Source organism: Lycium ferocissimum, chromosome 7, assembly GCF_029784015.1.
Source record: "Lycium ferocissimum isolate CSIRO_LF1 chromosome 7, AGI_CSIRO_Lferr_CH_V1, whole genome shotgun sequence".
Taxonomy (NCBI): Eukaryota; Viridiplantae; Streptophyta; class Magnoliopsida; order Solanales; family Solanaceae; genus Lycium; species Lycium ferocissimum.
In genome coordinates, this window is record NC_081348.1 from 30,093,934 (window position 1) to 30,121,798 (window position 27,865).

Genomic DNA, 27,865 nt, shown 5'->3' on the forward strand with positions numbered 1-27,865 from the left:
TGGATCATTTGGACTTTTGTCCCTATTTTGTGCTGGTTTTTAATTTTGTCATTCAAAATCGAACTTATACCTAAAGGGGCATAAGTTATGCATCATAATATCCACAAGTTATGTCAGTTCACTTAAATAACTTATGCCCCGCTAGGCATAAGTTCGATTTTGAAGGACAAAAATTAAAGACCAACCCATTTGAAGGAGAAAAATTAAAGCCCAGTCCATTTGACTAGCCTAGAATGAAGCATGAGCAAAAATAACTTTAATATTGTAGTGGCATATCCATTAAGGAAATGTACTGAACTAGTGATACACTATAGAAATATGAATTTTTTTGAGTCGTTTTATTCCTTGTGAAGTAAAAAGAGTTCATTGATATATGTTCCTTGGACTGGTTGAGATGTTGGCAAGGTGTTTGTTGTAATTATTGAAGTAAACATATACTGTACAAATAAATGCACCACCTTTTTACTTTGTCAATTATTTAGTTGTCAATATACCCGGGAATACAAAAGAAGGAAAACCAAATACATTCTCATATTTTCAGACAAACAATTACTGTAAGGAACATTTTCTTGTTTATTTTTGCAACTTAATTAAGACAAACAATTACTCTAAAGGACTTGGTACAGAGAGACAAAACCAAAGATCAAAAAGTGAGACAAATGGAAATAATATCCCAGAAACAAACTCTATTATCTATCATTGGCAAAAGCAAGTAGAGACATTTTTCTATAAGCCTGGTAGATACTGAGCATTCCATCATAAGGTGGAATATTATCTTTAATTAATGGCACTTCCAAAAAGTTTTTCATCCACCTATCCATTTGAGGATAATTTGTTGAGTCCATTGCCTTGTACTTTGCAGCTACTTCCACAAACTGGAGCCAGTATGTTGACCATCCTACTACTATATCCACATATCCAATCTCATCTCCTCCAAAGAATTTTTTTCCAGTTCACTTTCAAGAATTCCCAATGCCTCTTTCATTGTTTCAACCCCCTTGGCTTGTTTTTCTCCAGTGTAATAAAATGCATCTCTTGATGGTCCACATAGCTGCAACATATTCAACAATATTTCCTTAAATAAAAGAAAAATAATTGTGATAGGTTCAGAAGCGAGTCAGTAAAATTAGTAACTTAAAGCCAAACTTAGGATGGGGGCATACTTTTTCCACAATGATTTTTTTTTTTTTTTTTTTCACAATGATTTTGTTTTTCTTTTCTCTATAGATTTCGTTGTTTTTTCCTTCAAAATTTAAGTTATAACTCTACAGTAATAATTTTTGGGTCATTTGCATGATTGCCCTTCAAAGGCACTGGTCTTTAATTTTTGTCCCTCAAATTGGTGGTCTTTAATTTTTGCCCTTCACCTAATACACCGAGGTCCTGGGTTCAAACCCCGGCAATCAAAAAAAAAAAAAAAATCGCAAGACAGAGTTTCGAAGCAAAAGTTAGGCTTTTAAGGCATAATTTTACAAAATTTCAATTGAATAAAAAAAAAAATATTGCCTTAATGCAAACCTCTACCTTAAGGCAGAGTTTTGCCTTCACCATAAGGTAGAGTTTTGCCATGTCTGAAGGCAAAAATTTACCTTAAGGCTCAAAATCTGCCTGATTAGGCAGAGTTTCAAACTTGCCTTAAGGCAGGTAGCAAAACTCTGCCTTGCGAATCCAAACTCTACCTTGCGAATTTTTTTAAAAATTTTTTACTAAGCGAGAGTTCGAACCCGAAACCAAGGGGTTTTTAGCGAAGGGCAAAAATTAAAGACCACCAATTTGAGGGATAAAAATTAAAGACCAGTGCCTTTGATGGGCATTCCTAACAAAAATAAAAAATAAAAAAAATTAGGGCCTAAAAAGAGAGGCTTCACTTGCTTGGGCCTTGAGCCGCCCCTGGCCCTATTAGGGCATTTAATATCAGAGTTTGCCTTTCAAATGGGTTGGTCTTTAATTTTTGTCTTTCAAAATCGAACTTATATTTAGGGGGACATAACTTCTTTAAGGGCGGAGCTATAAGCATGGATATTATGATGCTAAACTATAAACTTATAACAACAACAACAACAAAATTATTTGTTATGAGGGCCAAAAATTAAGACCAGCACAAAATAGGAACAACAGTGCAAATGACCTATTAGGCAGGGCTAATATTCACAAATAATCACTTTTCAGTCTTTAAATTGAAAAATAATCAATGTCATAAAGTTTCAAATTTCATAGAAAAATTCCAAGACATTCTCATTAAGTTTCACCTGTGGAATATGAAGTTACGTGATAATGACTATTTTTCAAAGACAAGTCTGAAAAGCGGCCCAAAAGAGTTATTTCTAAGTTAGACGGTGTCTTTCCCATGGCGAGTCTAGAGTAGACGTAACAAGTTCAACAAAACTAAATGTGTTTAGCGCAAACCTTATATGCAAGTGTGTAAGCATACGTAAGAGAAAAAACTAAATGTATGAATAAAAACTCACCCACTCTGAGTGAGCTTACCTTTTCCTCAGAGAAGTTAGCCCAAAATCGTGCAGAGGCTCTTTGAAAAGGATCTCTAGGCAGGATGGGATTTTGAGGCCATGTATCGTCTATGTATTGAAGAATGATAAGGGATTCACATATTGGCTTTCCACCATGAACTAGTACTGGAACAGTCTTGTCAATAGGATTCATTTCCAGAAGCAATGGGCTTTTGTTTGACAGCTCTTCTTCTATGAATTCATAATCTAAGCCTTTCAATTTTAGTGCCCAAATCACTCTACACACAAACGGGCTCACTCTGGTGCCCAACAGCTTCAGATCTGCTTTAGTACTCATGCAATTACCTTTGCTTCTATGACCAATATGATTCTTCTATTGGACTCCTTAATAAGACAGCATCTTCAACTGCAACAGGTGAATAAATAATAGTAGAAAAAAATGGTGGTTGTGCAAAACTTCAATCATTAGAAAAATCAATGTAACGACAAACGGTCTGTTTTAAGCGCGTAAAATTTTATTGATTATACCAAGTTTAGAGAATTTATTTGTATTTTTCTAGTGTATTTATCTCTTAATAAAACTAAAGAATATACCTTTGTGGTACATCCCAAACATCAATTAGATTGTATGTCAAAACTTTCTGATATTGACCAAAAAAATAAAAGGAAAATTGGACTGGATAAAGCCGTTCGCTGCAAAATTAGGGATTTAACTATCTAACAACAGTATTTGGAAAAACTAGAATGTAAGGTTGGTTCTTCTTGTTTTGGGAATCTGTTGTTTATTTTCTTTTAATTTGAAGAATGATTAATATTTATCTGTTAATGCAACTAGATTAAACTGTTCTTTATTTGTGAAGTCATCGAATAACAGAAGAAGAGCTAACCAAATTCGGATGGTAAAAATACTCTTTCTTATGTTATTCGATGAATTCTCTTACTTTGAAATCTCCTAATACTCTCGGCTGATTCGATGGCTTTTCTTGTATAATTTTGGTCTTGTTCTTTACAATTCAATTAAATTACGTTGAAATATTAACTCTTCTTCAATTACAAATGGCTAAAGTAATAAGCGGCTCCCAAAATTTGTCTGCATCTATCACTTTGACACTAGAATCCAGGCTTATTCTTATTAAACACTTAGTAGTACTAAAAAAGATGTACTTACTAGATACTTTCGTATTTAAACAATGGTTAAGAAAAATAATAACTTCCGTATCAAACGCCCCAAATATTTTCAATTTGCACCAGCCAAAGCTGCAGCATCTTTGAACCCCTTGTAAGCAGCCTTGACAGCATCAGATTTAGGAAGGCTTTCTTGAATAATCGGAACTTGAATGAAATTATTGATCCATGCATGAAGATGAGGGTATTTTCTTGAATCCATTGCTTTGAATTCACCAACTTCCTCTATATATTGCAACCAGTAAGCAATCCAACCAACTACTATGTCAAGGTACCCTATTGTCTCCCCACTAAAGAACTTTTTCCCAATTATTTGCCCTTCAAGAATATGTAATCCCTCTGCCACCGATTCAACCCCCTCTGCTTTAGTCTCTCCAGAGGAGAAAAATGCCTTATTTGCTGCTTCATAGAACTGCATCAGTGATGAAAAAGAAGATTATTGCATAGCACTTTGTTTGAATGTAACCACTATTTAAGAGCCAGGTTTAACTGATCAAAAGTGGCTAACAAGTATCACTTAATTATTGAAGAATACTTTTAAGTATTGAAACAGTTTTTACAAATAAGCAGTTACCTATCTAGACAGAATTGTTAAAAGTAGATAAATAAACTGTTTGGATTTGGATTGGTAAATGGTTCTCTGGTCATACTGCACACAATTGTAAAAAAAAACGCTTGGATTCAAGTGATTCAATCGTTTTAGCTAACCACTTACATCAATCTCAATAATCCTCAATAATCAAGTTAGATGGCCCAATATTAAGATCCATTGCATCGCCCACAAAAAGTGAGATTAGTATGCTAGACAATATGACAAATACCAATTACAATTTACAAGAAGGTAAAATACACTAATATTGCAAAATTTCGTTACACCATCAATTGTATATAAGTTGAATCTTTTAAAATTAATTAGAATAGTTGAAGAGAGAATTACCTTGCCATCAATAAACCTAGCCCAAAAACGAGCAGAAGCTCTCTCAAAAGGATCCACGGGGAATAGAGGATTAAAGGGCCATGTCCCTTCAATGTACTCAAGAATAACGAGTGATTCAGATATTGGTTTTCCACAATGAACCAGCACCGGCACCTTCTTATAAATTGGATTAAGCTCCACAAGCAATGGACTACTCCTGCTGGAGAAATCTTGCTCAATAAATTCATAATCAATGCCTTTTAGCTTAAGTGCCCACACTATTCTTTGAGTAAATATACTTTCTTTTGTGCCCAGGAGTTTCAGATCTGTACTCTTCTCCATTCTTTCTCCAACAAAATTATGATGTGAGGTTTCAATTGGATACCAATAACTTTGGAGTCAATTAAGTCATTCCATGCAAATTAAGATAACAAGGCTAGGGACAGAATAACCTATTTATGAACTCTTACAGCAAATATTAAATAATGATTAGGTTCACAATCAAAGAGCTATAGATATTTAATAGATAATTTTAATAGTATATGGATAGAGTTTGAACAAAAAATAATGAATGGTGTAATCCGCTCCGGAGTAACCTTATCCCTCAATCAATGAAACGAGCTTTATGTCACATCTGTGTGTTAGAAAACTATGTTTCCACTGAGGTCCTTTTTGAAGGTTGATGATTTATTGTTTTCTTAAGGGCGGAAAAAAAAAAAAAAAAAAAAAGGGAAACACGCAAAAGATTCCATTGACACCGAAAAGGAAATGGCGTTACAATATTTTATTTTCTATTTAAATTCCTTTTAGTGTTGGTATATTTTCAACACTAATGACAAAAGATAAGAAAATAAAAATAAAAAAAGTCGCTAAAACTTCAAAAGGTAAAACCATACAAGTTTTTCTGGTTTTCACTCTTACCTCTTGTTAAATTAAATTAAAGTAAATTGTTAGTACTTAAAATGGCTATTAGGAGTACCATAGAATTGAGGAAATTTAAACCAACAAGGGTTGTGGTGGAATGATAAGTATTTCTTCATTCTTAATCACTGATCTCGCATTCGAGCCTGCTGGATTACAGTATATATACATATTTTTGTTAGTTACAAACATAATTTGGGAACGATATTGTGACTGAATTGTATTAACAAAATTCTTTTGGGTACCACATAAAGCTTCATAATAAGACAACAACAATGTTATGTTTCCAAACATGGAAAATAACACTCACTTATGTTGTAAATCTCATTAACATTAATGAAAAATGATTAACTTAACCCAACTATCAATGAAATACAATAAGAACCACCACAAAAAGTTGTGGTGCAGCGGATGGGGCTGCTCACCCTTTAATCTAAGGTCTTGTGTTCGAGCCCTGAATATGAAAAAAAATCCAGTAGGAGCGCCCCCCCCCCGAATGGGGCCTTATGCGGCGCTAATTCGGATATAATCGGGCTCCAATGCGGTTACCGGACACCGGGTGGGAAACAAAAAAAAATTACAATATGAGTCGAACAGGAATTGAGAATTAACTTTGTGTTATTTTCTCCCATTAGATCAATATAGCTACTTGAGAATTAATCTAAAAAATAAGACAAGTTACCTGCAACAAAAATTAGAATAAGCTACTCCCTCCGTCTCAAAATATTTGTCGTATTTTTCATTTGCACGCCCTTTAAGAAAGCATTTGTAAGGGTAGCATTTTGACTATTTTACCCTCATAAATATTTCATGTAATCTCTCCTCAATAAATATTTACTCCATTAATGGTGAGAACCTCTTAAATGTTGCTAATGAATATAAGGGTAAGATGGGATAAAGTTACTTAATCTTGTCAAACGACAAATATTTTGAGGCAAGTATTTTTAATAAGGACGATAAATATTTTGAGACGGAGGGAGTACTAATAATATAAAGTTTCTTACTTCATCTGTTTTTAAAACATATTCTGGGTAAAGCGTTGTTAACGAAGCATTACAAATCCAAAAAAAATAGGGAAAACATCACTAATTGCCCCTAAAATATAAAATATTTATCCGCCCATGCCCCCTCCCAAACTATTTTCGCTTCTACCTCTACCGGCTGAAAATATTTAGCCGGCATACCCCTCGGCCAAACTCCTTCCTTTCCGTGACACCAACGCAGTATATTTATATATCACGATGGTATCATGGAGGACTAAGAGCAGGACTGAAACAATCCTCTATGATACCATCTCAGTATATTTATATACCATCAATTTATATACCATGATGGTATCATGGTCCTGAGGAGTGTCTCATTGAAGGACTGAAGCAGTCCTTCATGATACCATCACGATATATGTATATAAGACGATGGTATCATAGAGTTTTTTTTTCTGAAAAAAAATGAGTCATTTTTAATAAATGAACATGATCATTCATAATAGCGTCTCGGTATATTTATATACCATGATGGTACCATGGACGACTAAGAGAAGGACTGAAACATTTTTCATGATACCGTCTCAATATATTTATATACCATGATGATAGCATGAAGGACTAAGAGAAGGACTGAAGCATCTTTCACAATACCATCTCAGTATATTTATATATCATGTTGGTATCATAATCTCAGATAAATATTTTTAATCTTTTCTGGGAGCATGAAAATAATAAGGGTATGAGCGGGTAATTTTTTTTTTTTTTTTTTTAAGGACATCCGTGATCTTTCCCCAAAATATTTGACACAATGCTCAAACGTAATTGTTTTCTGTTCCCCATGGGCCTCGGGCCCCTTGAAACGTAAAAGTCTGAAAACCTATATACACTAGGCTTGGAATAAACCAAGTCAGATTCTAAAAAATATACTGTACTTTACTTTAACTAAGCAGCGAGGAGGAATCAAAGTTGAATGATTGCCAGTAAAATTTACACAGTTTAATATTGTACAATGCAGTAATTTCTTAAATATTTGAAGATTGCATTACATTCTTTTCTAATTTACCCCGAAAAGATGATCAAATAATAAATGGAACAAGAATTGAACAAAGTCGAGGGAATACATCCTCCAGGATAAGGGAGTGGCAATTATCCATCCACTTCTCGAGATTCATTTCAATCAATAAATCTTTGCTCTTGTCATGGTTTCCTAATTAGTAGACTCACTTCACTTTATCAAGATGCAATAAAAGTGAAACTCTTCTAATTAAAAAACAAAAGACATACGTACTTTTCATCCTAAGAAATAGCAAGTATGAAAGACTAAATGAATATTCTACGTGCACTTTTATTGGTGGGAGAAAAAAGGATGTTGAAGACTTGAAGAACGACTAATCTTTCTTACTTTTTAATGTTTTTTGTTTGTAAGTGCTAGAGCTTAATTCTCAGGGCACTTGCAAGCAAATGAAGAAGTAAACGCCTTGGCGATGAAGATTCATTTCATTTCAAGAAGTTGAAGTGATCTATTACGAAAAAAGATGACTCCATAATTTAAATTTGACGGTTTAATCTTTAATTCTTATTATTAAATTGATTATACTTTTAAAATAGTAGTTTAAATTCTTTTTAAAATTTTAATAGGGGTCCTCCTGTCTAAACGGAATTCTGAAGCGAGCGAGCGAGTTCCCTATTTTGTAACTCCTCCATCTTAGCCGCAAGGGCGGCTTCGTCGGTTTGATTTAATTCCAGCTGGATGGCCCTAGTGTAGTCTGGAAGCTATATCATATCAAATGGGTTTAGAAAATCTGATAAAAAAACTAGAAAAATGTTACACCTCGTATTTTCATGCATTAGCTTATTGTAAGGTGGCTAACATGCTAAGAAGGTAATATTATGAGGTATTTAAATAGTATGATAGTCGTATATGAAGTTTTGAAGTCAAACGGGCTGTAATACGAAAGTCGACAAAGGTAGTCGCAAGTTATGGTTGTAAATTTGCTGGAATTTAGGGTCAGATGTCGCAGAGCTTTTCTCTCAATCTACTTGGATTTACGGGGTGATCCACGCACCAAATCGAACATCTACGAGTCTAGTTTCCAGCGCATTTAACCATTCATCAATACGACGTCGGAGTAGAGAGATATTCCCATTTCCGTCAAGGGTGCATACGCACGGGACAACGAAGTATAGTCGGTGGTCGCATTTTTGCCTTGTATATATATAAGGCCCTTCATGATTTTTCCCTTCATTTTTTCATCTTCAAGACCTGGAAAACCCTCAAACCCTCTCCAATTAATCCTCCATCAATCTCAATCCAAACCAAGAGCAAATCTATCAACTTTAACATGGTTAACAACATGGTGATTACGGAATCGTGATTTCTTCGCTATTTTGCTTCTCGGATGAAAACTTCACCTTGAAGTAATTTAAAGTTTGAAGTGTTCTACATCACTTGAGGTATATTTTAACCTTTTTTGCATCTCCTTGAACTCTACAAACGTTTAGACCTAGAAAATTGGAAGAAGTTCCATAAGAATAGGTTCTTACTAACTCTTATGAACATAGCTTAATTCTTTGGGCTATTTCGTGTGGTTTTGTTGTGTTGTTTGAAGAGGTGGTGATATGGATGGGATCGTATTGATGAGGAGGAGTAGAAAATTAAGATTTGGTAGCGTTTTACATAAAAACTAAGCTACAAATGAGCCTATAAACTAGCGCTCGCAAGTTGCTCGATTAAATGTCTAAATGAAGATTTCTATAAGTTACGAACTTGATTTTGATCCCGAATGGTTCATATGGTGTAGGAAATTGTTCATAAGGCATTCGGGGACTCGGGAACCGCATATAGCTCCAACAACGAGGTATGTAGGGCTTTCTCTATGCTTTTCGGCATGACTAGAATTCAGATAACCGTTTATTGAATTGTTTCACCTCAAATTGGTACAGATGGTTAGACCTGCCCTTTCCTAGTGAATAACTTAGATCGAAGAAGAATTTTGTATTCTCATTTTCCTTGTTTGTTGCCAAAGAGAACTAGAACCATATCGATCATGGTTCATGCTAGCCTAAACATAACATTTGTTTCATATGAAACTCATAACACGTAGCTCTCATGTCCCCTGTACTTGTTGCTTCATAATTTGAAAGATAAAGAATGTAGCGACAATAACGATAGTCGGAGGGTAACGACGATAGGTCACTCCAACTCTTTTTATGATATCTCTTCTGAGTTCAGTCTTGCATTGCACTTATATGTATATGTATTTATTTTCATTACCGAGCCTCGCCATAGTCGGTCGGGAAGGCACTTATATGTGCACCTAGACATGTTCCTTTCTTTACTGAGTCGTATCGTAAACGACCGGGTAGGCACGTAGCTGTGCATTGCCACTGATCAGTTGGGCAGAGATGATGATATGATGATGAGCTCACCCTACAGAGGGATATATATTATTATATGATATGATATGTTATAAGCCTCCACTGTGAGGAATGATTTTTACGATCATACAGTTATATTCACGTTGTGGTTATGATTGCCCTCAGCGGCTTGTTTCAGAGTTCAGGTTGCCTCTATATCTCTCCTCTTGTTATTTATATTTGTTATGCTTACACTTACCGCCCTATAGAATCAGTACATATTTCGTACTGACGCCTCTTTATGCGCTATGTTCATGCCCACAGGTGCTGATAGATAGGCCGGCGCGCCTCCTCAGTAGGACCCGTGATCAGCGGTCGTGTGTCGAACTCCACTTCTTCGGAGTTGCTGGTTTTAGTCCATAGGTACTCCGCATATGCATAAATATAGTTTTGGGGTATGTCGGGGCCCTATCCCTACTGTTGATACTTGTGTTACCCTCTTGAGGCTTGCAGAATACTAGTGGTCATTGTATATATGTTTTTGTATGGTCTTATCGGCCTTCCGGAAATTATTATTACGGTTGTTGTGGCCTCGTCGGCCTTAGTATATATATATATATATATATATATATATATATATATATATATATATATATATGTCGTGTTGGGCTCTTCTGCTTGCAGTTTATCACATTTGATTCTTATTGTGGTCATTTAGCGGCCTTGTAGGCCCAATGCTCATGTTACAGGTCACAGATGCCATGGTTGGTTCGCTCGGGCCTTCGGGCATCGGGTGCCGGTCACACCCTCCAAGGTTGGGGTGTGACAAAAAAAGGACTGGGATTTATAGTTCTTGCATTAACCGGTCTGGAATTAGGTGTTGCTATATCACAAGCCCATGTTTCTACGATCTTAATTTGTACTTACTTGAATGATGCTATAAATCTTCATCGAAGTGCTTATTTTTCTTTTATATAATTGAACAAAGGCGAGTCTGAATGGGTAAACTTAGTTGTGGAGCATTCCGAGTCTTTGCTTAAAAGTAGTTTAAATTGTTTTTAAAATTTTAATAATTCTTACTTAAAAGTAGAATATAGATTTCAATGTGAGAGACTTGAGATTTTGAGAATAAATCAAACAAGTAAAGTACTTCTTTAAGAAGCAAGAAGGGACACTAGACCGGCCAGCTCCGATGGATGCGCTAAATTTTAGAAAAATAAATGAAAAATAGCAAGATGGACATGAGACTTGAACTCCTGACTTTATTAGTTGAGCTGTATACAATAAACATTGTAGCATACGCCTCGTTAAACTTATAATTTAAGATATGTTTTGAAGAAATACCATTAATATACATGATGTAGGAAACAAAACATAAATGCACGTGGGATTCTTTGCCCAAGCCCATATAAGAAAGGAGACAAATCATCCCTTTTTATCCGATGTAATACTTTTCAACATCACATTCACGTTCAGTGCTTGACATCTAAAGCATGGGCAATTTAAAATGGGGGTCAAACATCGATGCACAATAATTGAATTGGTCCCGCTCTGATACCATATAATGAAATTAATCTTGGATCTAACTCAACCCTAAAGCTAATTTACGAGGAGATAATTGTCCAAGAAAGATCATATAAGCATACCCTCTATCCATTTCTCACATGTTGTGGGATTTTTCAACATCCTTTCACGTGATATTAGGACTAAATTTTAATATGTCCATTTTCACAATTATTTTCTCTCAATATTCTATCACAATAACTTCTCTCTATTTTGCTCATAGTTGTTGAAGGGTTGTCTCTCTTAATTCAATCAATTAAGTCATTAACTTTACTCCAAGCCAACTCCTTAGCATATTGAAGTTAGTCTTTCTATTTGATTTAGACACATTCTTCAAGAGCGCGTGCACTCTCTCCACCCTATTTAGTCATTTTTACCTTTTCACGAAAAAAAAAACTAATTAGATTCACATTTAAAGTTCTGTAACAGATTTTTATATGTGCAAGATCGTGTTAGAGAAGATATTATTTGTCCCAACACTGATTGTGTAAGAATTTCCAAAATAGTTTAAAATTAATGATCTCAGACAACTCAACTCAACGCTCTTTGAATTAGATGCTTTGATTCTTTTTAATAATAATTAAAGGAAGGATTGTAAAATGTGAGAGGTTCAGCAAAACTGAGAAAACAGATAGTTGATAAGTTGTCAAGCAAAATTTAAAGTGATACTCCCTCCGTCCCAATTTATACAGAGTGTTTGACTAGCCACGAAATTTAAGAAAGAAATGAAGACTTTTGAATTTTGTGATTTAAAACAAGCCAAATAAATTTTTATGGCTAGAAAATCATTTTGATTAAGGGTAAAAGAAGAAATTTAAGATTCAAATTATTTCTAATTATAGAAAAATGTCATTCTTTTTGGATTGATTAAAAAAAAGTATCATATAAATTGAGATAGGACGTATATAATATTGAACATATAATACTTTAGATTGTTGAAAAAGCGAGATTTTCGGAACTTTTGAGAAAAAAAAAGAAAAGAATAAACGAGACTTTTACTTAAAGAAATTAAGAGGATCAATTTTATTAGAACCAGAGAAATATATAATTACTTAGGAGGTTGTAGTCAATACACTTTCTAGACTAGGTAATCAACCTTTTCAAAACCAAGAAAAGGGATGGAGAATATTCACTTCACCCATTGCTTGGATAGACAAGTGGACAATAAGTGGTAGTTCTCCGTTCAATTAGTTATAAAAGGATCTAAATTAGTGTGTGCATATATATATATATATATATATATATATATATAAAAGGATGCAGTGGTAATCGAATTCTCCGGCTACACGATGAGAAAAAAACATCCGTGAACTCCTCTCCTTACAGTCAAGTGGCTTTCACTCTTCGAGGGCTACTCAAGCCACTTTAGTACAAACTAGAAGCAAATGATCCAAGTATTTTTCTCCCAATTTCCCACTCTGTCTGTGAGGCAAAACCTCACCACACTACACTTCGACAGAGAAGAGGATATATATATATATATAATTATTCAAAGAATATTTTAAGGCAAGCTTTCTTAAAATGCGAGATCTGTAATCTTAAAAATAAAACAGGTTGTATACTAAAACATGTCAGAGTGACTTGATTATGTGAAAATTCTTACACCGATAGTATTTATATAATTTAAACTTGTCGGAAAATGAGAACACTTTACCCTTTGATTCTATTAATATTCTTTTCTCATTTCTCATTTCTCTTCTAATAATGCGAAACTATCAAGCAAGTTATCTAATTTAGTGAGAGTATTGAGTCCTCTGGCTCTGGGACCATTAAATTAAAGCAAATGATGACAGGAATAATGGAGCAAAAGATAACTTTCCAAAACATTGAGGACCCCAACAGATGCCATTATTCCAAGGCCTTCAAGATCAATAATTGATGATGAGTTGCTAAGAGAAAATTTGCAGATCATTCCCTTCTTTCCCAATGTTATAATTACCTTCAAGATACTTTGTCAATCATTAAGCATTAGACAACCAAATTTTTATTAAGGACAAGATAGCAATTTATATGGTTGTAAAGCTTGCAAGACAAATCATAAAACAAAATTTCGTTGATTTGTATCACGATAGTGTTTGGATCAGTTTTAATTCGTTTTGATTATGTTATTACCTTCCACCAACAGAAGTAGTAAATAACTTTGCCTTCAAAATTCAAGGACATGCTTGGAAGGCCGTTTTATAATTAGATTCAGGTATAATATATTCTAACGTTTTGCCGGGTTAAAATTATTCGGTCAATATGATATTAGGTGTAATAAAGGGGAAGTAATTATACTTTTCAATTCCCAAGGTAAGCAGCGAATTGGTAGAAATGTCACAGCGTAATTACCATATGAATTCATTTTTTTTATTTTTCATTTATACACACACACACATTACATATTAAAACTTAATTACATGTTAATCTAATTTAAAAAGTTTGTCTCATTTTTAATTAACTTTTATTTAGAATAAAATTACATATGTAATCATACTTGTTCAACCAAACATGATTTATTAAGAATAACATTATAATTAGATGATGATAAAAAAAACATGCGGAATTACTATATTGCACAATTATTTATGTGCATAAATTTTCATAATTATTTTCCTCTAATGAAAAGAAATCGCTTAATAATTTTCTCTAGTTACCTACTTCATGAACCGTTAGTTCAGACTTTTTGAGTGCACCATAGATTCATTGATTTCCAAGCATGAGTGCGGTTGCTAACTCCAAGATGTCATTCATTCATTCTTTTCATGGAAAATGTGATGTTAGAGCCAATAAAAAACTTTCTTTTAACTCTTCCCTCCTGATTCAACAAGTGCGCCTCACTTTTTGGGTTCAATTTTGCTATCAAAGCTTTTCGAGAAAAAATTAGAACTTCAAAACTCTTATGTGCTTTTTAAGAAAAAAAATTTGCTTAAAAAATGAAACTACATTTTTTGACAGAAGCAAAAGCCAAAATTAGAGCTAAATTTCAGAAAACTACTACAATATTTTTTGAAAAAAAATCTTCTATGGAAATCCAAATACACAAAATTTCCTCGCAATTTTTTTGTCCCCTGGAGTTTAATAACAGCTCTATTTTTGTAATTTTGTTATGGGAATTCCGGAGTTTGACCAGCATCCAACTAAAACTAGAATTAGATCTGAAGAAATTCTGATAGTAACTGAAAGCATTTAAAATAGGACATCAAACAGTCAAACTAGAGTCAAAATGGATCTTTTTTTGTCACCACTCAAAGCCAAAGGCGAGTCGTTGTGTTTGTTAAAAGAAGTGATGGTTATAACCAAACAACACAAACTGCTTTTGATCACATGGGGGTCTCAAGATTCAAAGTAACTAACACAAAGTGACAAACATCATTACAAACCATAAGTCCAAGAAAGAGCAGTAACATTTTTTTTTTCCCTTCAGCAAGAGCAGTAACATTGACCGGCTGTTATCAATGTGTACTGCGAAACAGTAACTTAGCAATATTTTTAGAAATCAGCAACTTTACAAAATCAGAAAGCATAAACCAATATAAAACAGAATCTGAAAAAATAATCAGAAAGAGTATACGAAAATATTTTTAAGGAACAGAAATCCAGCCCACTGAATGCACAGTGTGTCCTTAAGGAAATTATTCTCAAGCATCCGAGGTTGAATGTGGAATATTTCCTCCCAGGATAGAAGGATTTCACTCACCGGTGTGTTGGTATCAAAAACTCTGATGTCAGGCGAACCACTTAACGGCAGTATATCACACAGAAGTAAACTTTTAAGTGAGTAGAAGAATAAAAAAATATCAGAAAATTCGTAAGTAATAATCTGAATATTAACTGGAATTTATAGCCATTAATGCCTTTGGTTGGGAAGAGGTTTGCAGCTTTTCAGAAAGGTTTGCAACCTTTCAGAAAATATTTGTTTTAAAAATAAAAGAAAGAAACGGGTCGCGGGACAGGATCTGGAATTAATTAATTAATTAAGCCGAAGCCGAATCCAAAGCCGAGCCGAGCGACGACAACGGCGCGAGGAGAGATCCTCTTCTTGACCCTTTTAGCAACAAGAAGTAGTGCTTCTACTTTTAAGTATGAGAACTTTTTCTTTCCACCACCTATATGACAAATCTTATTTCATAAAGAAAAGGGGACAACTCATTTCCTAAAACCTTTTCCTCCATTTCCCATTCAACCTATCTATTAAACTCAACACCGACTAGTTAGGATAACAAAAGAATAACACATTTTTTAATATTTAATAACAATTTAATTTTCAAATTATCAATTAGACGATTTATAACTCATTTTAAACCACAAATTGAAAAGACAATCTTTTTTTTTTTTTTTTCAGTCAAACACCTTCACATATATTAAGCCAGAGAAAGTAAAGAGTATTAGGAAGACCAATAAAAGTTATGGTGAGATGGTTAAGATTCCTCTTACCCTTAATCAGGGATGATGGGTTCGAGTCCCCTGATATAGAAAAAATTATGTTGGTGGCGCACCCAAAAAATGGGTCATGCAATATGCGATTCGAATTTAATCAGAGTTTTAATGTTTCTACCGACACACCGGATGAGAAAAAAAGAGTGCTAAGAAGTGAAGGAGAGAGAGCAGGAAAGAGAATAAAGAGGTTAGTGTCATAATTAGGTTAAGCAACAAGGACAAAAGAAACCATCAAAACCTCAACCAGTGTTTTGTGACTTTTGATGAAAGGTGTCTCTTTCCTAAAGAGACACCAAATACAAGGGCCACTTCCCTGCCCTTCTCTCGCCTAACCTTCTTACAATTCAGCGCATCACCAACTTCACTTTACACGTCAGATTAAACCTCTCATGGATTTGCTGGCCCAAATACAGCAACTAGATAATGTATATTCCTATTTTTAGGGGTATTAAATAACTTGTATTTTATTGAATAGCTGGTGTGATAGAGATTATCATTAAGTAGAAACTAAAATCATTTTAATTACTTCCTCCATCTCAAAATATTTATCGCATTTTTTATTTATTTATACGACTCTTAAGAAAGCATTTATAAGGGTAGCAATTTTGACTATTTTACCCCGTTAGCATATTTCATCATGTTCTCTCTCCTCAATAAATATTTACTCCATTAATGATGAAAATTCTTAAATGTTGGTATGTGAACTCATAAAATCAGTTGATTGATATAATTAATACAAGGGCATACTAGGAAAAAGCTACTTAATTTTATCTTCGATAAATAAAACGAAAAATATTTTGAGACGGAAGAAGTATCATTACAAAACTAATCATTATTTCTTAATTTTGTTTTTAAAAAATTGGCCATAAAGTTTTTCTTGCATATTCTTGGTAAATCAGTGTTTATATATATAGAAGGAGCTATTTCAGAAGTAAGAAGCCCTTTTGACATTTCTTTATCTATAAATAATTTTCGATGTGAAAAGTGGGAAAAGAGTGAATTTACAAGATCCCAAATAAATTAGCTTATTCCAAATAGGTCTTGTTATACTAAAATTGTGTTTATGCATAAATCTCATAAGACGAACTTTACTTAAAAAAAACTTACTAAAATAAAAATTATGTATAAGTGTATAATATTGTAACATAATGTTCAATGGATATCGCAAACGCTGAAATTTGATATTTGTAATATTGAAATACTCCTATTTATACCCCAAACAAGTCCAATGTATTTCTTCCAAGTTGTTCACTGCTTGCTTTGACCTCTAACATTAGAAGCCTCTCATAATGTTATTGTTGCAAGATTTTCTCATGTTCTTCACATGATCATAGATTCAGGTTGTCACATGAAACGTGCTAAACAACGATTAATAGCCCACGTATTCACTCACTAATATAAAATGGGATAAAATCAAATTTGATATTTATCGAACTTATTATGCTTCCTCTACAATATGAAAGTCAAACTTCTTAGTTTAAATTGTTTTAATTTGACAATTGATTGCTCTAATTTTTAATATGAAATTACAGAAAATATTCTAAATATTTAAAACAAAAGCACTTGAAAAGATTGCTGTAAAAGAAAATCGTATACTACTCATAAGTTAAAAGGAAAATATCATTTGCTTTTCGCATTACTATCAAGTTAAAATTGGGAAAGAGAATAACTTTATTTCCCAAGGCATTATACTTAGGAAAGAACTTTAGTACACCAATTATTTATACCAAACCTCATCGGTATACCATACTTAAGTGATAGGTTTAGGCGAGAGTACATAGCAATCAATTATGGCTAGCAATAAAAAATGTTGCATTAATTTGTTTTTGATGAAAAATACTAGGTAACATGTATCATGTATTCATTTAATTTGGAATATCATCATGTTTCAATATGTTTTTTCCTTATATTTCATGAGTTAAAAGTTATAAGCGTGTATTTATTCTTTTGTGATTAATCTTGAATACTTAAATCTTTAATAATACATCAAGCAAGACAAATTAGCAAATCTAATTACACATAATTATAGAGGAAAAAGGGAGATGAATGAGGCAAAAGGGCCAAAATACAACTAAGCATTACGAAGGCTAAGCTAACTTTAGACTAAAAAACGAAATATAGTCTACTAAATAAAGCTAAAACATTCAACAAAGAAGCAACAACCCACTAAAAGATTAAAGCCCCCCAACACTAGCACCTGGCATTTTCTAAATTATACCCTAATCTCTGCATTTTTCTACTTAAATATCTACAATAAAAAACCGAAAACAAAACCCTCTTATACTTGTACTTATACAAGTAGTATAAGCCGTTATACATGTAATTCCATTACATAATAAAGCATCCATTTGGATTTTCATCACTGAACATTTCAAACGAATCTAACGGCTGGCGTGGATAGGTATCCACATCGGACGGTGGAGGTACCGTAACAGGACCAGAATACGTATACGCATACGAAGTTGGAGGTGTTGGAGCATAATACGACGCCGTATAGTTGCTCGTAGGTTGTGCGGTATTGTAGCTAACAACGTATGCTGGTGGTGGGGCGTAGTATTGAGGGCCCTGCTGTGGGTAATAATGATAACCTGGATGACGTGGAGGGCTATGATTGGCTGGAGCAGAAATTTGTGGTCCCATGTTATGATGTTCGAATTCTGGACCAGCAGGAACAACAATTGATGGTGTGCCCTCGGTGTTGTTACTGTTTTGCCCTTTCTTTTTCTTCTTTTTACCAGTAGTGCTATTTGCTTCACCACCTGGGCCATCACCGCTTTTTTCGCCACTAACAGAAGCATTATCACTAGGAATTTGTTGTTTACCGGCTGAGTCGGTTACCAGCTTTTTCCCTTCAGATTTTGATTCCTTTACCGTTTCATCACCGCCTACATTATCCTTAGACTCTGCCGGTTCATCACCGGCGCCGGTGCCGGTTTTTTCCTCCGGTTTAGTTGAACCGGTACTGGATTGTTCACTCTTTTTGGGTATTTCATTGCTAGCATCTTGAGTTTTTCCAGAAGGTTCTTTGGGTACTACATTTTTCTCAGTTGATTTGACATCTTTGTGGGTACTGGTTTCGGATTGGCTAGTTGTTGGTGCTTCTTTGTTTTGTGGGCCATTTTGTTTATCTTTGTTCTTGGATTTAGAAGGCTTTTTCTCCTTGTGATCAGTAGACTGTTGGGGTATTAATTCGGCGTGTTTGCCAGACTTTTGTAGTTTCCTGAGTAAAGATTCTGCTTCTACGTTCCCAGTTACTGTCGCTCTCTGTTGCTTGAGATCAATATCTATAGCATTCACTCCTGAAAAGTTGAGATAAAAATTCAACTTTCAAGACAGACCAACATGAAACTTTCAAACTTCATTCTAACCAGATAAAGAAATTTCAAAAGATACTTTTTTTTATCATCAGACAAATTAAAACCATGTTATGAAGCTCAAGAAAAGAAAGGAAAGAAGGGGGGGATAAATACCAGGGACTTGTTGTAGAATTTTCTTGACTTTCCTTTTGCAGCCTTCGCAGTGAATGGAAACTTTCAGGACCCATGTCTGTAGAAATAAAACAGAAGAAAATATTAGTACCAGAGAAAAAGGGAGGGGGAGGGGGGCTTTGAGGCAAAACACAAAGAAGAATGGAAGTAAGAAGTTAAGAAGACAAACCTTGTAGTTGAGGCGTTCAGGGTGGTCTTCTTGACCGTCTTGTGCTGCCATTGCTTTACTAGACTATAAGCCAAGAAGGAGCAGGAAGGAATTGGGTGAAGAAGAGGAATTAAAAGATTTGTTTGCTCTAAAGAGAGAGTGTGAAGGGAGAGAAGGCTTTATTCAAGAGAGAGGAAAAGCGGAAAGTGAGGGAGAGTAGAGTGCATAGAGAAAAGCGCGAAGCTATGTTGGCGTTTACACGGAGTGTATTTTATACTGTTGAGTTTCGGGACTTACGGACCAATTGAATCATAATTCTGTTTTCATAATTTCCTGAATCATTTTTTTTTTTTAAAATGCAAATGCTACTCTCTCCATTCTATATTAAATGACCTTTTAGACTTTTTATTTTATTTTAAAATAAGTGACGTTTTAGAATTTCAAGAAGAAATTAATTCTATTCTTTCAAATTTATCTTTAATTTTAATCAAGAATCATTAAATAACTTTTTTTTTTCTAAGCATTAATTGGGAATAAATTAATAAAAATACTCATAATTTTTGAGGAGTAAGTAATTTCTTAAAGGGTGTGCATGAGTTAAAAGATTCACTTATTATGAAATAGAGGAAGTAGTATCGTTTAACCTGTGTGCTTCGAATCTTGGGAAATAATAGAATAAAGGAACAAAAAGAATTTATTTGAAAAAATTGGAGAAGATTTTTTGAAGAATCTTTCTTTTAATTAAAAGGTTATTTTGTACTACTCCCTCCGTCTCATATTACTTAGCGATGTTACTAAAAATATATATCTCAAAATTACTTGTTTATTATAAAATTAAGATAAAATTAATTAAATCTTACCCTTAGTATTAAATGTTTTTGAAAATAGTCAATATTGATTATAATGTATTTATTGGAAAGAGATAAGAGTAAGATAGTAAAATACATCTTTTATTTATGATTTCTTAAGGTGCGTGCAAAAGAGAAAGTGACCAAGTAATATGGGACAGAGGGAGTAATCTTTTGTGCCGAGGGTCTACTGAAAATAGCGCTCTTACTCTCAAGATAGAAGGGTAAAATCAGCGTATACTCTACCCTCGCAGACCCACTTTGTGAGACTACACTAAGTATGTTGTTATTGTTGTTACTACTAATGTTTTTGTGTGAATATTTCTTTTTTTTTCTCAAAAGTTCTTAAAAATTTGTCAAGATAGTTTTACCCAAGAACTGCTTATTAAACCTTGAATGAGCAAAACCATCGATATTTAGCGTTTGTTTGGTGTAAAATATCTAGTTATTGAACTGAATTACATATTATAAGGACCATATTTCAATTTATCAATAACGTAGAGATCAAAAGTATTAGTATACGCCAATAAAAAAGTTTTGGAGTTGGAAAAATGACCTTTGAAAATCAAAGAATTACTGCTGGAGGTGAAAAATATTTTAAGAAAATTTGTCGATCAAGCACAACATTTTTATTTGTTTTGCAAGAAGCCGTGCAAGCATATTTCATCTTTGACGGAACACGTAATAACAACTTTTTTAAATTAATGTGAAATTTCATCTAAACATACGATTGGAAAAAAAGGGAAAGGTACCATCACTGCAATAGTGTTTAATTGTAGAAAACTAAAAATTAAATTACGGATACTCCTTCATGAAAACCAAAAGAAAAGCTTTGCTTTAGCCTTTGTTCTTTAACTTTTCCATAAACTTTTGCGAATGTAGCATGTAAACAAAAAAGTAGCTAGAAAATATATTTATTTACTTGCGTTTGTACGAATTAATCATGGTACAAAACAAGAAAGCAGTTGGTTTTATGTACCTCACACTTGAAAAATCATTAATTATATTTGGGTTAAGACTTTGATTTCTACGATGAGAGATATGTAACTCTCAATGGATCTAGAGAAGATTTGAATTCCACTATAGAGTCCCTAACACAATTTCTCCGTATTGGAAGCTCGACTTTATGGAAGAAAACGTGTATATGTGGAATCTATTTTAGGAAAATTTTCTTAACATATTCGAAGATGTTTCACAGAGGATTTAAAAAGTTTTGGGATCCTTAGGTCGATTAATGGTCGATCATTTGGAATTTTAAAACGGAAAAGGGCCAAATATAATCCTGTACTATTGGAAAAGGGACAAATATACCCCTCGTTATACTTTGGGTCCAAATGTACCCTTACGGTTATATTTTGGCACAAATATACCCCTCCACCATTAAAGTTGTCCACCTTAGGCATCCCATCCTACGTGGCAATGATATTTGATGAGGTGGATCCACGCAAGACGCTTATCCGTCATCCCCTAACCCATTTTATTCCTCCCATCTTCCACCACTAAAATTTTCATCCCTAGTAAAGGTATATGAAAAATCCGAGGTGAGGCTTAAGGAATAATGGTTGTGGACCATTCGCAGTTTTGCATCATTAGCAACCAACCACCTGAAAATACCATTGAACCGCCACTGCTTCACAATTCTCAACCACCTCTCAACCAGATTCGGTCGACTCAGGCAATAAAAAGTCCACTTAAGTTACCTATTTTAATAGTATTTGTCACATATTCAATAAAATAACGGAACAAGGAATTATAATTTTAATATACTCTGAAAATCATTATGTATATTAATCATTATTCAACATATATATGGTCAAAGAATTAGGTACCATGTATATTCAAACAATATAATATAACAGACCAGTAGTAAATTACTATTTAATACTAGGCAGAATGGATAAAAAAAATTCTAGAGCTCTAACTATATGGTGGTAATAGTGGAAATGGTGGTGGAGGGGTGGAAGTTCTAGTGGTGGAAGATGGGAGAAATAAAATGGGTTAGAGGTGATGAGGTGGCAATGTCACGTGGCATGCACCTCATCATATATCATTGTCACGTGGGATAGGATGCCCAAGGTGGACAACTTTAATGGCGGAGGGGTATATTAGTGCCCAAAGTATAACGATAAGGGTATATTTGGACCCAAAGTATAACGAAGGGTATATTTGACCCTTTTTCAATAGTACATGGGTATATTTGGCCCTTTACCGATTTTAAAAAGGGCAATGGTGCAAATATATTCCTCAACTTTACGATTTAGAGCAGATATACCCCTCGTTACAAAAGTGGTGTATATATACCCCTGTCGTTACAAAATGGTGCAAATATACCTCTCTATAGTTACAAAATGATGCAAATATACCCTTTTCACTGACGGGATTCTTTTTAAAAATCATTTAGATTATTTTTTAATTAATAAAAACGCCATGTGACTTTAAAAAAAAAAAGCCTACCTTTTTTTTTAGTAAACATAATTTTCTAAAGCCACATAGTAATTTTGTTTTCTGGTGGATCAGGTCTGGTTCGTTTAAAAAAATTGGTAGGCTTATTTTTTAAAAGTCACGGAGATATTTTTTTTAAACGAACCAGGCCCGACACACCAGAAAAAACAATTACCATGTGGCTTTAGAAAAATATGTCTACTCAAAAATAAATAGGTAGACTTTTTTTTAAAAGTCACGTGACATTTTTTTAATTAAAAAATAACCTAAATAATTTTAAAAAAAATTCCGTCGGCAAAAAGGCTATATTTGCATCATTTTGTAACGGTAGGGGTATATTTACACCATTTTATAATGACACGGTTATATATACACCACTTTTGTAACGAGAGGTATATCTGCTCTAAATCGCAAAGTTGAGGGGTATATTTGCACCTTTGTCGAAACTTGAGAATCAATGTTATGTTGCTCTATTCATAAACGTCATGAACTTCCAGCTTGAAATCAAAAAAATAATAAAGTGTGTTTAAACTTTAAAGGGTACTGAATCAGTACTAGGATGGGTGACCCCGTAGGATGCAATCATACCAGCACTAACGCACCGAATCCCATCAGAACTCTGAAGTCAAGCATGCTTGTTGGAGAGTAGTACTAGAATGGGTGACCCTTGGGAAGTCCTCGTGTTGCATCCCTCTTTTATTAACCAAAAAAAAAAAACAGTAAGTTTTTCTTTTTTGTCAAAACTAACTGGTAATATTTCTTCAAATAGGTTTTTTTTTCAAAAACTTTTTTTTTGGTAATTAACTTAGCTTTATTAATTGCTAAAATGTGAATATTACAGTGCTACAGCTAGACTTACACAACCTGCTGTCAAAAAACAACAAAGCACAGAATCATAACCTGCTAAGGGGATGACACTAAAACAGGCAGTCAATCTCCCAATAGGAAGGGTGCAACTGCTCAGGTCGTAATAGGGGATACACGTACACAAACTATAGGATCATAACTAGCAGCTAGAAGATGCACCGTTACAGTAGTCTCTCGATACCAGGTGCTGCTTTGATGTTGCAAGTAAATGCCGCCTCCTTTGCTACTACTTCCACAGTCCTGGTCACTTGTTCAAATTGCCTCTGATTTCTCTCCATCCATATAGCATGAACACCTTCAGTATATACCATTTTCATCACTTGTGCAGCATGTCTCTTCCCCTTACTGCTCTTAATTATGCACTGCAGATGGTTGTCCCAATTTGTAGGTCTTGGATGATCTCTTTGTAGCCAAGAAATAATCTATCCAGAGAGAGCATGCAAAGGGGCAAAGAACAAACAAATGATCTCTAGTTTCCAAGAATGCATTACAGAATACGCATTTAGGATCAATGGTCATATCCCAGCTTATCAATCTATCTTTGGTAAGGAGCCTATCCTGAATATGAAGCCACAATGTAAAAATAGCTTTAGGTCTTGCTGCATTCCTGAACATCAAACATTTCCATGGTACTCTCACATTTTATTTCAAGAGCTGTAGATATATCTGGCTCATTATACTCTTGTCAGTTCTAAAAGGGTGTTGCAAATCATTCCAAATAGATTGTGTTGCAAAAATCTTTCTCAGCATCCAGCTAGCCTTCTTAGGAATTGTGATGGTCTCCAGTTATTGATTTTTTAAGTAGTACATATGCACCCATTTAATCCACATTTTATTCTGCTTATGGCCCAAATCCCAATTTTTTTTTTATAAGAGCAGCTTTGTTCCACACATGTAAGTTGATCAGATTTAAGCCTCCTACGCATTTGGGGGTACATAGCTTGTCCCATGATACTAGAGCCTTTTTAGTAGTAGAATTTGTCCCTGACCAAACATAACTCCTACAGTGAGCCTTAACAACTTTCATCACCTTAGAAGGGATTTTAAGTAGCTGTGCCCCGAAAGCCTGTATACCAAATAAAACTTACTGCACTAGTTGAATTCTTCCAGCATATGAAAGTTGTTTTGCAGTCCAAGAAGAAATTCTAGCAATGAGTGTTTGCCGCTGTAGAATGGACATCTTCTTAGTGGATTAAGGAATTTCTCCTTGGCCAAATCCCAATTGCTGTATTATTTGCTCTCTAATGGATTGTTGAACACCTCCAAAATAAACACAGCTCTTCTCAATATTAGCTTGAAGGCCAGAGGAAGCAGAAACATATCAAAGACTTGTTGTAAAGCAGCAGTTGACTCCTACTCTCCCCTAGCAAATAGTAGATGATCATCAACAAAGCTAAGTGGAACAAATACTCTTAGTTGATTTTCGTAATTGTGAGAGTAATTGTTTCCGTACTTGGAAGTTGGAACACTAAGGGACGCAATGATGAGGATTGTCTATCCTAATTTGCAAAATGGAGTTCTCATGTCTAATATCTATACTTAAATTCTTTTTAATTTTTTTATTGCATCGGATATTTATATTTAACCAAGCAATTACTATAACAATTACAAACTAAAATGAGAATAAATATCAACTAATTATGATTAAGTAATAATTGTGTCTATAAAACACACATATTAATTTTACATTCATTAATTCTGAATAAATACCAAGTATGAGTAAGTTTTTACCCATCATCAATGTTTCAGTTTCACATCACAATTGAATACCAGATAGATCCATTTCACCCTTTGCAAACTAATGGTAAGCCATAATGATGCCTATATACAACTAACACACATGTTATCGGGTGATGCCTATATACAACTAACACACATGTTATCGGGTGATGCCTATATACAACTAACACACATGTTATCGGCCTTTGTTGAGTACTGCTTCAGCTTCACTTAAGAACCTCGTCAAGCATAGAGTTTAGGTTTACGTCTCAACAATTATAATGAATTGGAAAAGACCATTATTAACGATGTGAAGTCATGTCGGAGTATTATTTTTGTTAATCAAAGCAAATCTAGCTCTAAAACCTAACCATTATAATTAAGGGCAATGTATATTGAAAATTTTCTATAAACAGACACATAAACTATTTTTTCATACAATCAGATCTAAAAGAAGTTGTAGCATGTTACAAACACATGGTGGGAGTGCACGATTATAGGTAATAATATTGAATTTCACCAATACATATTGTTATTTGTTTAGTTTTACTATTTCATGTGGTTATTGTTCAAGAAATATATTTTTATATTACTACTTATAATAAGGGGGAATCCAAAAAATTTGTAGTCTCTTAGTTAGAATCTAACTAATGGTTACTAACCAAAAAACTTCTCTTCCAAATTCAACTTTTTAGTTGTCCTTTATTGCTTATCTACATAGCTTCTTTTATATGCTTCATTTTTCTCCTACTATATATTGCTTTATTGGCTTAATATTTTTTCAAATTTGTTAGTAAATTTTAAAATGAACACATAAATTACGACTTATTTCAATTGAGCACCCGAACACACGATAATATATTTCTATCAGACATTTTCTATTTAAATTTTAAAAATACTTTTGCGCGTATTCTCAAATGTCTATTACATATATACATAAGTTAACTACTTAAAATATGTCACCTCCTTTAATATCCGCATTAGCCTCAATAACTTGTAAATCCTTAGAATCGTTCCAACTATAACTAATGTGTATAATTAAAGAAAATGACATATGTTATGCATGTGTACCTAAATATTACATAATTTTTAGTTTTCCAAGCAATAGTAATACTCCCTCCGTCCCAATTTAAGTGTATTCGTTTGATTGGGCACAATATTTAAGAAATATATGGAGACTTTTGAATCTTGTGGTCTAAAACTTGCCAAAACTTACTAAATATAGAAAGAGACACCTTTTTTGGGACAAATAAAAAAGGAAAGTAAGGCACTTAAATCAGGACGGAGGGAGTATCAAACAATTGTAACAAAAGGGAGCAATCATATTTAAGGTTTTTGAGTATGGTTTTTTTTGTTTGTGTGTTGGGGGGGGGGGGGGTTGAAAAAAGATTAGGCGGTGACTGTTTAGCATAGGGACACATGATTAAATTAAGCATGAAGCATTGAACCTTTATTTTTGTTTAAAAAATGATTAGACTTTACATTTTATAAAATAATGTGTCACTTATAAACTAATAAAAGGAAGAAATGTCATTTCCTCATCACAGAAGTTTTTGGAAAGCAAAAGGATTTAATTATATTAAGAAAAGTCATTAATTCTCGTCATATTTTCATTGTAGTTTGTATATCTTAAATGAAAATAACATATACTAACATCTCATCGAAAGAATAAATGTAGCATATATAATTGATGTCTCTTGAACCAAATTATTTTTCTTCTTTTTGAAAGAAAGTGTTATAGTTCATAATAGATGTTTTTAATCACACAAATGTTACAACTTAGTTGGATTTCAAGAAATTTCCAAAGTCTAAATCTAAATAAAATTCAATAAATAAATAATGCTAAAAAGGAGTCTAAAATAAGGACAAAAAAATCTTTATTCGATTTTTATATACTTTGGGTGCAATTTTAATTTTTTGGAGAGTGTTTAGTATTTTGAAATTTGCAGAAAAGGTCGAACTAATCTTCAAAGAAAAAAGTGCCGTGCCTTCCTACTTTTTCATCTTTCCATGCATGCTGCTACTTTTTTTTTTTTTTTTTTTTTTCTTTTCTGAGTCCTTTATCTTTTTGTACTTGCTCTCTTCTTTTATCAATTTTTTTTTCTTTTTCCCTTTTTTTCTGTGGAGTTTAAATTCTTATGAGATTTGCTATCTTTACCGAAGAAGAAGCTACTTTAAACGAGTATGTGACAGTGCACATGCACTGAGGAGGGGACAATGTGCGATTTTTACAATAGTATGTCCTTCAGTAGCAAGTTGGAGTTGGAGTCATTATGGGAAAGAAATTAATTGACACTCTCTTTTCGGTTAGAATTTAAATGGCTGAAAAAGACTAAAATTTCTGAAAGGGAAAACTGCATATATATATATATATATATATATATATATATATATACGTATTAAGGAGAAATAATTACGAAACGTTATGAGAGCTTTTTCTTATTTACAAAATATAACGATATTTTACGAAACATGACGGATTTGTATATATTTTTCGTTTTTTATTTTATTTTCGAAAAAAATATATATATATTTTTT

The 27,865-nt window shown here is 33.6% G+C and overlaps 2 protein-coding genes and 2 pseudogenes across 2 annotated transcripts; 1 reads left to right on the forward strand and 3 right to left on the reverse strand.

The window, feature by feature from the left end:
- Positions 1 to 508: 508 nt before the first annotated feature.
- Positions 509 to 3,343, reverse strand: LOC132064272 (probable glutathione S-transferase; annotated as a pseudogene).
- A 194-nt stretch (positions 3,344 to 3,537) lies between these two features.
- Positions 3,538 to 5,139, reverse strand: LOC132064271 (glutathione S-transferase U7-like). Its single transcript, XM_059457193.1, has 2 exons — positions 4,591 to 5,139; positions 3,538 to 4,065 (listed from the first exon to the last, which is right to left on the reverse strand). The coding sequence occupies exons 1-2, from the start codon at positions 4,909 to 4,911 to the stop codon at positions 3,706 to 3,708; spliced, it is 681 nt and encodes a 226-aa protein (XP_059313176.1). The 5' UTR covers positions 4,912 to 5,139; the 3' UTR covers positions 3,538 to 3,705.
- A 12,773-nt stretch (positions 5,140 to 17,912) lies between these two features.
- Positions 17,913 to 19,699, reverse strand: LOC132064273 (heavy metal-associated isoprenylated plant protein 35-like). Its single transcript, XM_059457194.1, has 3 exons — positions 19,473 to 19,699; positions 19,286 to 19,361; positions 17,913 to 19,114 (listed from the first exon to the last, which is right to left on the reverse strand). The coding sequence occupies exons 1-3, from the start codon at positions 19,521 to 19,523 to the stop codon at positions 18,144 to 18,146; spliced, it is 1,098 nt and encodes a 365-aa protein (XP_059313177.1). The 5' UTR covers positions 19,524 to 19,699; the 3' UTR covers positions 17,913 to 18,143.
- Positions 19,700 to 23,315: 3,616 nt separating this feature from the next.
- Positions 23,316 to 23,433, forward strand: LOC132065890 (5S ribosomal RNA; annotated as a pseudogene).
- The last annotated feature ends 4,432 nt before the right edge of the window (positions 23,434 to 27,865 follow it).

Excerpts from the sequence above, each read along its gene's own strand:
- LOC132064271 (XM_059457193.1), bottom strand. The coding sequence starts at position 4,911 with ATGGAGAAGAGTACAGATCTGAAACTCCTGGGCACAAAAGAAAGTATA. Across the intron at positions 4,066-4,590 it reads CTAGGTTTATTGATGGCAAG|TTCTATGAAGCAGCAAATAA; the intron begins GTAATTCTCTCT and ends TCACTGATGCAG.
- LOC132064273 (XM_059457194.1), bottom strand. The coding sequence starts at position 19,523 with ATGGCAGCACAAGACGGTCAAGAAGACCACCCTGAACGCCTCAACTAC. Across the intron at positions 19,362-19,472 it reads CTGAACGCCTCAACTACAAG|ACATGGGTCCTGAAAGTTTC; the intron begins GTTTGTCTTCTT and ends TTATTTCTACAG. Across the intron at positions 19,115-19,285 it reads AATTCTACAACAAGTCCCTG|GAGTGAATGCTATAGATATT; the intron begins GTATTTATCCCC and ends TCAACTTTTCAG.